At 38.0% G+C, this 14,500-nt stretch overlaps 1 protein-coding gene across 2 annotated transcripts in view; it reads right to left on the bottom strand.

Moving 5' to 3' along the window:
• The window catches only part of PRKN (parkin RBR E3 ubiquitin protein ligase), a 938,258-nt gene that overhangs the window by 343,812 nt on the left and 579,946 nt on the right, over window positions 1–14,500 (bottom strand). For both annotated transcript variants that reach the window (XM_089530072.1, XM_089530073.1), the window contains one exon: window positions 4,375–4,511. In XM_089530072.1, the coding sequence (XP_089386198.1) occupies window positions 4,375–4,511 (137 nt within the window). The remainder of the gene's footprint in view (window positions 1–4,374; window positions 4,512–14,500) is intronic.

The raw sequence follows: 14,500 nt of genomic DNA, 5'->3' as shown, positions 1-14,500 counted from the left end.
GCTACTGGTATGAAATACAGTTTCACTGCACATGTTATTGTCAAATTACTATGCATCACTGATCACACACCACTCTTCTCTGCTACAGTGATCCAATGGAGTAAATCCTGTTATTTTTCTTGTAGGTGTTTTGACCTCTACATTGATACAATGAAGGATATTCTTTTTAAAAACCCTGTAGTACATTCTCTTGATAACATCATAAGCAGAGTGTTAAATGTTAATGGAAACTGCTGGAGATGATCATTATGCTACATAATTTTTGCCATAAGAAAACCAGAATGAATAGCAGTAATTTGCACACTTAAGAAAACTAGAGTATATTAATGGCAAAACTACAACTTTTCCTCTAGTGTGAAGGCATTTGAACAACATATGAAACTTGAAGAGAACTAAGACATATCATGTTCAAGTCACTCTGGCCTAAACCTATTGAACAAGGCTTGGAAAAGTTACTTTTTTGGATGTTACCTTCCCCCAAATTCTAGCCAACATGACCTTTGGTAATTTTGTGAGGCGTAGTCCAAAAAAAGTAACTTTTCTGAACTCTGTATCAATGTTAGCAATGTGGCTACACAGTGGTTAGATGATAGCTGATATAACTCCATTTCAAAACATTCAAAGCAGATATATTAATTAATCAGTCCATGAAGGACAAGGAAGTTATTCTGTTAGTGTTTCTAAAGAACACTAAGGGAAAAGATTACAACTATGAACAACATTGTTATTTAAAAGTAAAACTGTGGTATCCTTTCACCCTATCTGTTCAACTTGTATGCAGAACACATTATAAGAAAAGCAGGCCTGGACACAAAAGGAGGAGTTAAAATAGGAATATCAACTAAAGAACACAGATGAAACCATAGTACTAGCAGAGAGCCTTACACACCTGGAACAGCTACTAAGAAAGATCAAGGAAGAAAGTGCAATGGCAGTCCTACTTTTGAACATAAAGAAAACAAAAATAATGACGATGGCGTATCTACACTAATTTAACCTAGACAATGAGGAAATAGAAATAGTAAAATAATTCTCATACCTGGGATCAAACATTGGCCGGTTACAGACCGGCACTTGGGACGTCCACAGGACGTCCCATTTTAAAAAAGGGGCGTCTCTTCTAGACGCCCCTGGCTCTAATACGGACTCTGTCCGTACAATATGGCGCCGGCTGTTCCACACGGCCGGCGCCATCTTTACGTATCAGACGCTGTGCGTCCGAACGTGTCGCGGTGTCTGTGACGTCGCGAATGCGCCCCTGGCGCCTCGCGACATCACAGAGGCGCCGCAAGAAGAAGCTCCATTTTGGAGCTTCTTTTTCGGTCCGTGCGGGAGCTGCGTGGTGTGGCTGCTGCAGCTCCCGCACGGAGCAAACGGCGGCGGCGGCGGCAGACCGCCTCAAAGCGGCGGTCTATAACCCGCCATTGATAGGAACTGGGACTGCAGTCAGGAAATCAGAAGAAGATTAAGATTGGGGAGAGCAGCTATGAAAGAACTAGAAAAGATTCTAAAATGCAAACATATACAATTGAGCACAAAAGTTAGAAACATACAAACCATTGTATTCCCTATTACTATGCATGGATGTGAGAGCTGGACAGTTAAGAAAGGAGACAGGAAGAAAATCAATTCATTTCTGGAGAAGAGTGTTGAGGATCCCATGGACAGCCAGAAGGACAACCAAATGGGTCCTAGAGCAGATCAAGCCTGAAATCTCCCTGGAAGCCAAGATGACAAAACTTCGGCTGTTGTACTTCATGTACACATCATGAAAAGGGAGGACTCACTGAAAAAAAAAACAATGGTGGGAAAGGTGGAGGGAAATAGAAAGAGAGGAAGGCCAAATGCTAGATGGATGGCCTCTATTAAAGAAGTCATTGGGATAGGTTTGCAGTAATTAAGCAGAGCAGTGGAGGACAGAAGGTCTTGGAGATGTCTCATCCATAGGGTCGCCATGGGTTGAGATTGACTAGAGAGCAGTTAACAACAAACTAGCTTATTACTCCAGCACACTATAATATGAAATATTTACTCCATGGACTATATATCTATTACAATTAAACACAATTAAACACATAGTGAATATCAAAATATAATCCATACTCTTTTTCTGCAATACTTAGCTAATTGTAAATCTTTACATAAAGCCCTTGAGTAAATAACAAGCACAAGTGTGTAGTCTTACAGTGATTCTGATTTAGCAAGGAACTTAATTCCTTTGTTGAAATGAGGCAACCATAAACTATTATTACATTAATATTATAATATGCCCTCATTTCTTATGGACCTTACTCTGTATTCGAGGTGATTATAATCTGAGAACATTCCATTAACCCAATGCCAAGCATTTTTCATATTTTAATTTGCTCTTGTCATAAATCATGGAAATGAAAACCTTCTTCTACGGAACATGCATTTCAGTTGGAAAGGACTTCAGTGTCCCTTTTGTTGCTGCCCTAGAAATCTGACCATGGTGCATGTTGACAGATTCTCATATAAGATATCACCATAATTTAATTCTTAATACCACAAAAGGCATTGGGTACTGATAGCAAAAAGAAGACAATTTGTTTTTAGCCACTGTGGCAGATAACAGGATCACATATCAACTTCATGGACCTGAATGGAGCGATGGTCAAATCAAATTTAACTGGACATAGCCCTACCTCCAACATTTTTTCTTCCTTCAAGCACAGGCTTAGAAGGCTGGATTTTATTTTAAAAAAAAAATTGGGAAAGTTGTTATAAAAATCTATGTAGACCCTAAGCAAATTTATTTATTTATTTATTTATTTATTTATTTATGATAAACAGATAGGCACATAGGTTGAGATGTTCTGGAGGTTAAACACATGTTGGAAATAAAATGTAACAGGGATGCAAAAATGTTACTAATGTCTGGAAAACCTTGGGAGCAATAAATACAAGAAATGACTATTAATTCCATCATTGAAAGATTAAGCTCAGCTGAGATGACTACCCAACTGAACAACCAATGTGGTATAGTATTTTGAGTGCTTTGGGAGACCAGGGTTTGAATCCCGAAAAACTATGGAAATGAAGTGTGTGACTTTGGGCAACTTACACTCTCTCCGCCATAGAGGAATGGCAAACTTCTTCTGAATGAGTTTTACCTAGAAAGCCTTATGTGTGATTCTTCAAATCAGAGTTTACTTGAAGGTGCAGAAGAACAAGAAACAGAGCAAAGAGGATCTATACTAAAACAACAACAATAACAATGTATATTTCAATCAAAAATATAATACACTGTTATTTTTATGTCATGGAGCTTATGCCCCATGTGACAGAAACCACACAAATGATGTATCTGGCTGAAACACTGTCAGACCAAGGAAATTTGGTACATGAGGAAGACAATCAAGATGGTAGTTTCATTTTCTGTAGGACTGGTAAAAATATTATATGTACTTTAAAAAATTAAACAATTTGCTGTCCTGAACATTTGAAATCCTATAAACTGTTGCCTGAGCTAGGCATTCCCCTTCTATTCAGTGCCTTAAAGTCTAACTCTGACTACTACTACACAGCCTGAGGTGATATAAAAGGTAATAAATATTAACCAAACCCTAGATTCAATGCCTTTTTGAGTTAAAACCAGTGAAACTTATGATCTTCAGGTATTTCTGACTCCATCTCTCATTAACCCCTGGCAGTGTGGTCAATGCTGAAAGGTGGAGTCTAAGCACATCCTCAAGGTCACAGGTCCTCCAAGGAAACAATTTACTGCTAACAAATCCACTGTCAAAAATGACATATCCACAATTTTCAAAATTTATTTGCCCAGCAAATACTGCTTCAGAATTGTCAGCTTTGTGTTGCTTCCAATCCATGTTGTTTTCTCTAGCAAAGCAGAAAGGATACCCAGCCTAACAAATGCTTTCGGAGATCAGCCTTACATTCAGCACACTGGTAATTAGCAGAGATAACTTTGCAAGCCAGAAAGGTTATTTGAAATTCCTGTTGCAGTACTTTTCCCATTAGCTCTTGAAGATAGGCCAATGAAGTTAACAACTTATTTGACTCGAAAGAAGAGATGTGGAGGTCATTCAGCTTTTCTTTTTCCTCTGCACTTCATAGCTATCATCATTTAACACTTGATGATGATGAAAGACTAATGTGAAAAAATGTATGCATATGCTTATAAAATAAAATGCCCTTTAGAAGGAAGTTTCGGGACTGCAAAGGAAGTGGAGTGCTACAAGAGGTTTTTCCCCAAACCCAGTAGCTAAAATAAATCATAAGGTCATGAATTTATACAAAGCAAGTGACACAAAGATATTTACTTTTGAGCCAATAATTTTCCCTATTGTATGGTCAAATTACACACACACACACACAGGCTGGTACACTTACCCACACATGGAAGGGAGTAGCCAAAAACAGGGTTATGGACAAACTGGCGATTGTTCAGCATAGTCACACAGTACAGATGAAAACAGTCTAGGCAAATGACATGGCGATGAATGCATGGGAATACCAACACAGGACTCCTGAAAGGAAAAAAAAAAAAAAGGATAAATGATTATAAAGACGTTGGTAAAGGTAAAGGTTTTCTCTTGACAAGATTGTCTAGTCGTGTCTGACTGTAGGGAGCAGTGCTCATCTCCGAAGAGCCAGCATTGTCAGACAGCAGCATGACTCTGCAGCATGACTGCACAGAAAGATGTTACTTTCCCACCAAAGTGGTACATATTTATCTACTTGCACTTTTACAGGCTTTCTAACTGCTAGGTTTGCAGAAGCTGGGCCGAGCTATCTTATAAAGATATACTTTTGCCTTAATTTATTCCAGTATGGCTATTCCTACATAAATCTGGTTTCATTATAACAGTGTCCTTGACTTTATATGGACCATAAGTATCACAGTATCTGGCTAAAGGCTTCCATTCTAAGAGCTTGTCATAACTGCTTTGACAACATGTATCTCCTTTTAATGGGGAACATATTAGTGTCCCCATGCTTTTGGGATTCAATGGTCATATTTGGAATTTTGCCCAAATGTCAAGGGTATCTTGTGATGATACCCTTGACATTTGGGCAAAATTCCAAATATGACTTCCAACTATTATACAAGGAGGGGAGTCTATTCATAGAATAGCTGTTCATTCCACAGAAGGGCAAACTGGTGAGGCTAAAAAGAAGTTATATGCCCATTACCACAAGTGCAGGGCAGGCAAGGTTTGAGCTCAAGAAAACAAAACCACTCTTTAGTACCTAAAGTCATCTTGATAAATATTCATATATCTCTATATATGTTCATTTCCTAAATATATGTCTTGATATATGTTCATATTCCTAAATCATCACTGAATTCATTTACTCAAACAACTTTATTTATTACAATTATACACAATGATCTGAATCTATTGGTAATTTCAACTAGAACATACCCTTTGAGTCAAGTACAGAATGGTGAGTTAATGCTTATGTAACTCCATTGATTCAATGGCCTCCCATGGTTAGGAGTACAAATGCGCTTCAGGCCAACAGTTACATACTAACTAAGCAGACATGATAGCATCAGTGTTTAGAGCTGTAATGCAATAAACCTAGTCTGTACAATTTTTTTTTTTAAGGAAAATGTTGAAATGAATTTGTAGCAAGGAAATATTATAGAGACTGTATTTATAGTACCATCTTCAAAAACTAATCCATACATATTTTTGAGGGCTAGGGTAAAATCACAGAAACCGCAAATTGATGCAGAACCTGAGATGGAATTACACTGTAATGCAGGAAGAAAACCCAATATTTTTGGAAACATAACGCAACCAAGGACAAGTATATGGAATTAAATCTATTCAAACCCCATTTCAGGTATTTCATCCTGAAGATAATGAATGCATGTAGATCAGTGGAGCATGTCATTGAGATGCATTTATTATCCCTAGGATGAATCATTATCCCCAAAATAAATGCATGAAAATGGCTTTATTTCCATGCCTTTCAGTGAAATTCTAATGTTGAGCTACACAATCTGGATCAAGACTGCAGTAGTAATAAACACTCCTGTGTGGCAGAAAAAATAATATTCTGATATAGCAGATTTGGAGCCAGTATAGTGAAGTGGTTTGAGCACTGGACTATGAATTTGGAGACCAGAATTCAAATCCCTGCTCACCCATGAAAACCCACTGGGCAAGTCACACTCTCTCAGCTTCAGAGGAAATCAAAGGCAACCATCCCCCAAACAGTATGCAAAGGGTTCCTGTATACTGAGGCTAACTGGGACAGGTTGGTAGCATGAGCTTTTGTAGACTTCAGTCTACTTCCTCAGATATAACAAATCTTATCAAGAAAACTCCATGTCATGGCTACTTACTAGCAAGTGGAGAGCGGAGGTGAGATGGGACAGATATAGTGAAATGTCCATGGCTGCATCTAAGCTACAGAAATAATCCAGTTTGACACCACTTTAACTGCCACAACTCAATTCTACAGAATTTTAGGGTTACCATAAGTCAGAAATAACTTTATGGCACACAACAATAACAGCAACAAATCAGGTTTACACATTAGCACTACTATAGAATCAGTGAGACACAATAGCTTGGATTTTTAGTCTGTCTCTTTAAGTAGAAGCAACTGTAGTCAAGCAGATATGTCTTCCAGAGCAGAGGTCTGGGGGCCATTTGCGTCCGTAGGAACTACCATAGGTGTGCCTCATCCAGCTATGTTGTGAAAAGTTCCTGCTTGATGTATTGGGGTTCTCCTAAACTGCCATCAAATTTTGGTGGTGCAGCTTGGGTGGGTTTTTTGGAAGACACATAAAATAGCCTCCTCCCCACCAGTTTATCCCCCTGTAGTAGATTTTCAAGGCTGTAGGCAGCTGCAGAGGGATTGGGCAAAACTGCCTCCATTTCTTTTCCACTGGTGAGAACAATCCATGTGAGGGACTCCACTTGGAAATACACTATTTAGAATCAAACCGATCTGAAGTAATTCCTACACTGGTGCAGCTTACACTACCAGCTCTTGTATCAACAAAACTGTGGACAAAGTATTGTGGGAAAAATATAATTTAGTAGGAATCTAGTTGGGACACCAGCTTTGCTCAGAAGACAGCTTATCTCCTGAAAAATAGCATAATGTTATATCTGAAAAATACATAATGTAAACACACAAAATATTCACAATAAAAATAGAATTGTCTTTTCTGGTATCTGTTACCTAAGAGGACTGAATGTCCAGCAGTTTTGCAGCTAACAATGAGGTAGGAATGGGCCAGTCTCTCCTTCTAGCACATTTACATTTTTGCAAAGTTTGGTAAATTGTGATCATAATTACAAACTGAAATGAAAATTTCACCCATCCTTCATCATGACACAGTTTAAGGAATAAATTATATCCAGAGAGATATTCTATTATACGAGTACACCATGCCACTGCTCAGTTCTACTGCTACAACAGAGTATTAATGACAAGGTACATTACACAGGTAGTATTAGGGAGTTTTAAGGGGGAGGGGAAGACCATAAACAAGACATCCAAATATCCGACTTTCCCCTACACCAAGAAGCAAAGGATACCCAAATACCCATGTTCCATACATTGTGTCCTCTGCCATTGTTGCAATATGGTAAACTAAGAAACCTGTTCCAGTCTGGTTGTATCAGTGCTTGTTGCTAGCACATGGGTAGGGATATATGTGGTTCTCCAGGTATTACTGCACTATGACTCTCATCTGTCCTAAGCAGCACTGTCAATGGTGAGAAATTATGGAATTGAAATCCAGTAACATAGGAAGAACCAAATGTTCCCAACTCCTGCACCAACCACATCTAAGACAAGTTTCCTGTTTTCCATTAATCTCATTATTCAGGTATACTGCCACCCAATACTGGAAACACAGTTCCTTTTGTAGCTGCACACCTGACCCTCTCTGATTACTGATCACAAATACTGGTTAAACTTTCAACAGCCATTTGTACTTTCAGATTTAATAGAAAAGGACACAGCAGCAAAACTAAGAGTAATGGGAGACAGAATCTTGCTTTAGATTGCTAAATATTGTATTTTTGTCAACAACATCTGCTCCAACAGATGATCCTGAAACAAAAGTACCAGAGGCCTTACTGGGATGTACACAGCCAGTGCAAGCCTAGTAAGCCTGGCTGGGCCAACAAGAATAGCAAAGTGGCTATTTAAAGCATAATTTCTTAATTTATTCTCAGTGAGTGCCCAGAAACAGAACATGTTTGATGCAGCTGCTAACATTAGAGTTGAGTATTCAAATGTGTCTGCTCTCTTTACTGCCAGCTGTCCAACAAACACAGCGACAACAATCCCCTCCCTCCACCCCATGACATGCAGACCACAAGGAAGGTTCCTATGCAATGTTGCATTATCCTTCTCCCAAGGCTTCTGTACATTTAAAACTCCCAACAACCCATCTTTTGTCAGGATTCTGCCACATCCTGTCCTAAGTAATGGTTTGCTGTTGTTTTGCTTGCCGCTGCTATTTCATATTGGTAACACATATAATCTATAAAAGTATATTTAGACATGTTAAAGGTATTATCAATTGAGACCAGCATATAATAGAAATGAGGATGTTTAGCTAATTGGAGTTGTAGTGTTTGTTCTGGGAGAAAATAATTGCTTGGCTAGAGAATATATACATGTGTACGTGGTATCAAATTCTATCAAGGTCAGTCTGAAAGGGATTAAAGTAAAAGTATATGAGAGGGGTGGGCAAACCAAAATGGGTACAAGAGTGTATTGATTTATGAACAAACCAAGGTAAAGCCCAAAAATTTACAGGGAAGCACATTACTTATTCTATGCTTTTTTAAAAAATTTTTTATTAGATTAAAACAACAATTACAACATAACATACATAGCATTACTATTCCAAAATCATTAAAAAAACATCCATTTCTTCTACACCTTAAGACAAAACAGAAGACAAAATAAAAAATACAAATTAAACAAAACACTAAATAAATTTACATCTTGACATACATCTTAACAAAAACATACATAAATTGGTTTCCTGAATTCCAACCAAGCCATTTTTAACTTATCTCAAATACCATTTCTACTTTGTTATAGGTTAATTTGATCACATCAAACTTTAAAGAATGCTTTATAGTAAACTTAATCCATTTTCTTTTTATATTAACATCAATATACTGTCTTACCCATTTAGCATCCCCTTAAGGCTAAATTAAGCATCTTTGTCATCCTTTACCTTACATTAATTAATATAGTTATAAAAAGGTTTCCAAATCTTATCACATTTTTCCTAATCTTGACCTCTTAAGATAGTGGTAAGTTTATCCATCCGCACCAAATCCAATAATTTAGTAAGCCATGAATCAATAGATGGACAGTCTACGGTCTTCCATTTACTGGCAAAAACAATCCTAGCACTAGAGGTTGCGTAAAACAGAAATTTCCCAAACTTACTTTCTACTACCTCATTATCACACATACTAAGTAAATAAAATTTGGGATCCATCTGGATTTTGCCTTGGGTAATTTTCGTAATAACAGCATGGGCTGATCTCCAAAATTTCTTAGCCCATTTACAGTTCCACCAGATATGGTAGAAAGTACCAATTTCATGCCCACATTTCCAGCATTTATTAGAGGTGCCTTTATAGACTTTTGCCAGTCTTACAGGGGTTAGGTACCACCTAAATTGCATCTTTAAAAAATTCTCCTTCAAGTCATTACATAAAGTATATTTTAATCTGCACTTCCATCACTTTTCTCACTGGTCTAAACAAATGTTCTGTTTCATATCTTGGGACCATTTAACCATTTGCTCTTTAATCACCTCTTCCTCCAAGTCCCATTCTAAAAAACACTTATAAAATAAAGCAAGTTTATGATGATTTTCTGAAAACAAAATTTCTTCAAATTTGTGGTACCCTGGCTTTATGCCTCTTAGTTTATTATCTATCAGAAACCTTTCTTTAAGCTGATGATAAAGCAACCAACCACAGGAAAAGCCTTCTTTTTGCAACTGATCCAGAGATTTAAATTCCAAGTGCTTATCCCTCGTCTTTTTAATTATGAAATCTGTGTATGTGGTCCATCTATCATTTAAAATTCCCTCCCCTCTATGGAATGCTTCATAGATTGAGGTCCATTCCAGGAACCCCAGACATAATCTAGATTTATACTTCAGCCATATAGTCTTTAATGACTTTCTAACAAAATGATTTAAGAAATCTTTATGCACCTTATGTTTATCATAGAAAAGATACCCATGCCAACCAAAACGTAAATCAACACTTTCTAAGCATAGGGTTCTTTTATCCTTTAAGAAAAACCAGTCCATCAGCCATTCCATACAACATGCCTCATAGTATTTCTGGAGATTAGGTAATGCTAAACCACCCCTTGGGGTCAAATCTTGCAGTACTTTAAACCTTACTCTTGTTTTTTCCCACTCCAGATAAATTTTGACAGTTCTTTATGCCACATCTTAAATGGCTTATTGTTTATAATAATGGGGATAGTTTGGGGGGGAAAAAACCAAACTTTGGCAAAAATTTCATTTTTACCATGGCAATCATCCCAAGCCATGACAAATTCATTTTGTCCCATTTCTTTAGGTTGTTCTCCCAACGCCTTTTCATAATTATTTTTGAATAAATCAACATTTTTTACAGTCAACCAAACTCCTAAATAATTTACTTTTTTACATATTTGAAAGCCAAATGCCTCATTAATCCATTGTTTTTCTTCTTGTGTCAGGTTCATAGTTAATACCGATGTTTTATTTATGTTAATTTTCAATCCTGACATTTCACAAAACTTTGTCATAGTATTTAACAAAAATTCTAAGTCGGTCTTAGGATCTGATAAAATAATAAGCAAGTCGTCCGCATAAGCTTTCAACTTAAATTCTTGACCTTTAAATTTGAACCCCCTTAGTCTGACTTCTTCCCTAATATTGATATTAAGAATTTCTACCACCATTAAAAATAGCAGCAGAGAGAGTGGGCAACCCTGTCTTGCGCTATTTTGTATATTGATCTTATCAATCTTTTCTCCATTAACTAAGATCTGGGCTTCCTGTTTAAAGTAAATAGCTTTAATCCAATCGATAAAGGTTTTTCTGTGCTTATTTTTGGAAATTATGTTGGTTCTGTCTGTAGAAGTCATATTGTTAACTTCTTCAGTTTCTAGAATAAAGTTTTGCTGTTGGAATACAGAGGGCTGATTTATTGAACTCAATGGAGTGGGCAGTTCTGACACTTTTTAAGTTGTTGCAGACTCATAACATGGCCATTTACTGGCAAGTGGAGAGAGGAGGTGAGGTGGGACAGAGGCAGTGAAATGTCCATGGCTGCATCCACACTACAGAAATAATCCAGTTTGATGCCACCTTAACTGCCATGGCTCAACTGTAGTCTCTTATGGCACCAGACCTCTCTGACAGAGAAGGCTAAATGTCTAATAAAACTACAATTCCCAGAATTCTATAGCATTGAACAATGACTGTTAAAGTGGTCTCAAACTGCATTATTTCTACAGTGCAGATGCAGACGATACAGATGGCTAGATGCTCAGCAATGACATCATCATCTTGGACCTCCAAAGAACCATTGGGTGGTCCATGAGGATGCATGCTAATATCTGTCCACAGCGCTTCTCCTCCCCATTTCTCATGATAATCCTGTGAAGGAAGTTAGCCTGAAAGAGAGGCACTTCATGGTTCAGTAGACACTACTAACTGAATCTCTCAGGTCACAAGCCAACACTCTAAGCACATTATTACATTATGTATTTCACACCTTGGAGCACAGCGATGACTGTAAATACAGTTAAAATGTGTCATGGCATAGCTCTGAAACAGTGTCACTTGGATTTGGTGCCTGAGGGCAGTTTAATCATTCTCAGTTGCTGTACAGTTTATGAGACATACAGATGAGTCTGTGCTGCTCACCACTTAGTGAAGGTGGCACACTTACTGAGAAATCCACAGCAGTTGTTCCGCTGTGTTATAAGCCATGCCCCCCCAAACGCTGTGGCTCTGAAGAGTTTATATATTCTAGGAGTTGTAGAAAAGAATTGGTAAGAGGTTTAAACAAGACAACAAAAGGAGATTTTCAAGTACTCATAAGGTTAAGATTGTGCATTCATTGTAGACTACTATCACCTTTAAAAGTTTCTGATTAGTTGTAGTGAGGAGGGCACATTCTTTTTGAGCTCACTGGCACACTTAGTATTTTCAGTGACTACCATGAAAGCAATCAAAATGCCTGCCACAGAGAGAGAGAGAGAGCAGTCACAAAGCAGCTGCTGTGGCCAACATGGACTGTGACTTACACACCTATGTGTGCTTGACAACTCACTCACTTTCACCTCTCTTTCTCTTCCACAACCCATACACACAATTCCAGAAAGACTAAAACAACACAGAGAGAAGGAAAAACAGACCCATCCTTTCAGGCCCTAGCTGCCCCCAGATTCGTCTTTATCCCGGTGGCGACACTCGGGTTGGTGTCAGCTGGTGTGGGAATAGGGACGAATTGCCTTGCCCTCCAACTCCTTGCCTGCCAAATACTGCTGAAGCTGCCTCTCCACCTTCTGAGTCTGATACTGGACTCAGGAGGAAACCCCCCCAGCCACCCACCTTCTGAGTGCAGTGCAGTGGCAACTGGCACACCAGACTCGGAAGGCAACCCCTTCCTTGGGTGTACATTTCAAGTCTTTAACAATTACTGAAGAAAGTCTAGGCAGAAAGTGCAAAGGCAGGTTTACAGTTGAACATTAAGAAAAAATAATAATGACCACAGATAATTGACATAACTTTAAAGTAGACAGCAAAGACATTGAAATATTGAAAGATTTTCTATAGCTTAGCTCAGTCATTAATCAGAATGGAGACTGCAATTAAGAAATCAAAAAGAAGATTAAGGAGATTATTGCATGCACATTTTTTGCACAATCCAGGCATGGGATGGAATCGGTCTGCAACAGGGGAAAATGGGTGTTACTGCAAGTGAAATTGCTGCTGTGCTGCTGACTGACCACTACCTTTCCTCAAGCCCATCGATTTTGGTAGTACTGAAGCTTTCTGTCCTTCAAAATGGGCTGGCTCAGAGACAGGTGGTGGTTGGCTGGCAGCATGGTAGCAATTTTGTGTGTGATAACACTCATTTTCCCACATTCCATCCCAATCCCATCCCATGCCTGGATTGGGCAAAAAAGTAAATGCGATAATCTCCTAAAACTTGGAAGGACAGCTGTGAAGGAACTAGACAAGATCCTCAAGTGTAAAGCTATGTCACTGAATATCAAAGTCAGGATTGTCCATGGCATTGTATTTCTGATTTAAATGTACAATTGGTCCTCTGTTTTCATGGGGGATCCGTTCCAGACCCCAATCCGAAAATGGAGATTTGCCAATATATAAGACCCATAGGCTTGAATAGGGCATGTGCCCACAAGCGCATGTGGGGCGTGCACTGCAGGGAGCATGGCCCATTGAAAATAACAGAAGTCGCCCATCCGTGAATAATCAAGACTGTGGATCTCAAATCCGCGAGAACAGAGGGACAACTATAGTTGTGAAATCTTAATAATGAAGAAATCTGATAGAAAGAGAATCAACTCATTTGAGATGTGGTGCTGCAGGAATTCTGCAGATACCGTGAATAAAATGGTCCTAGAGCAAATCAAGCCTGAACTCTCCCTAGAAGCCAAAATGACTGAACTGAGACTTCAGGAACAGCAAGCAAACAGATGAACCACACAGAAGATTATTTTAATCCATTTAAAGGCAATCTGATGCAGCAAATGGATACACTGTAAGCTAGCCTGTGTATAGTTAAAATTTTACATTGGTTCTTTTAAATACCAAATAAATACAGGAAAAGATAAATTTAGACTTTTCAGTTTTGTCTGTTAGATTAGACTTTTCAGTCTTGGTTCACTCAAGGTATCAAGAATTCTTCTGCAGCTGTTGCCAACGAAGTCCCTCTTATTTTGACGGACCATGATTTTTTGTATTCTGTAATGCTCTATGTATGCCTCTGATTTTGTTCACTATAATCACAAAGCATTTTCCTACTGCAAAGGTGAGCTAAGGAAGTTCCTGGAATCAGAGTTCCATGCATCCTTTATTGATGCTTAATGACAGCACCAATGAGTAACTCAAATGTAAAATTAACAGAGAATGTAAGCAAATAAATGTAGGGATTCCTGTTAATCTGGAAGAAATAAAAATGCTTACTACAGTATTCAAATAGGCTATACAGTATTTATTGCCCAGTTTGACTCCTCATGTGTACTTTGTTTTGTTTTTTTAAAGAAGTCTTCCACCTAATCCTTTGCAAATCATTTAATTTTTTCTATCTAATCCAAAAATACTACATGGAAAAACTTCAAATACAGGAGGGATACAGCTGACATAATATTCTGATTTACTGCATATACCATATACAAATGTATAATCTTCTTTTAAAATATGCAGTGAAATCTCATATACTGTAGATGTCAAGGTAGTGTGTCGGTA

The sequence above is a fragment of the Sceloporus occidentalis genome, unplaced genomic scaffold (assembly GCF_023333645.1).
Source record: "Sceloporus occidentalis isolate IW3139 unplaced genomic scaffold, rSceOcc1.0.p SCAF_6, whole genome shotgun sequence".
NCBI classification, from domain to species: Eukaryota; Metazoa; Chordata; class Lepidosauria; order Squamata; family Phrynosomatidae; genus Sceloporus; species Sceloporus occidentalis.
This window is presented reverse-complemented; position numbering and strand designations above follow the sequence as displayed.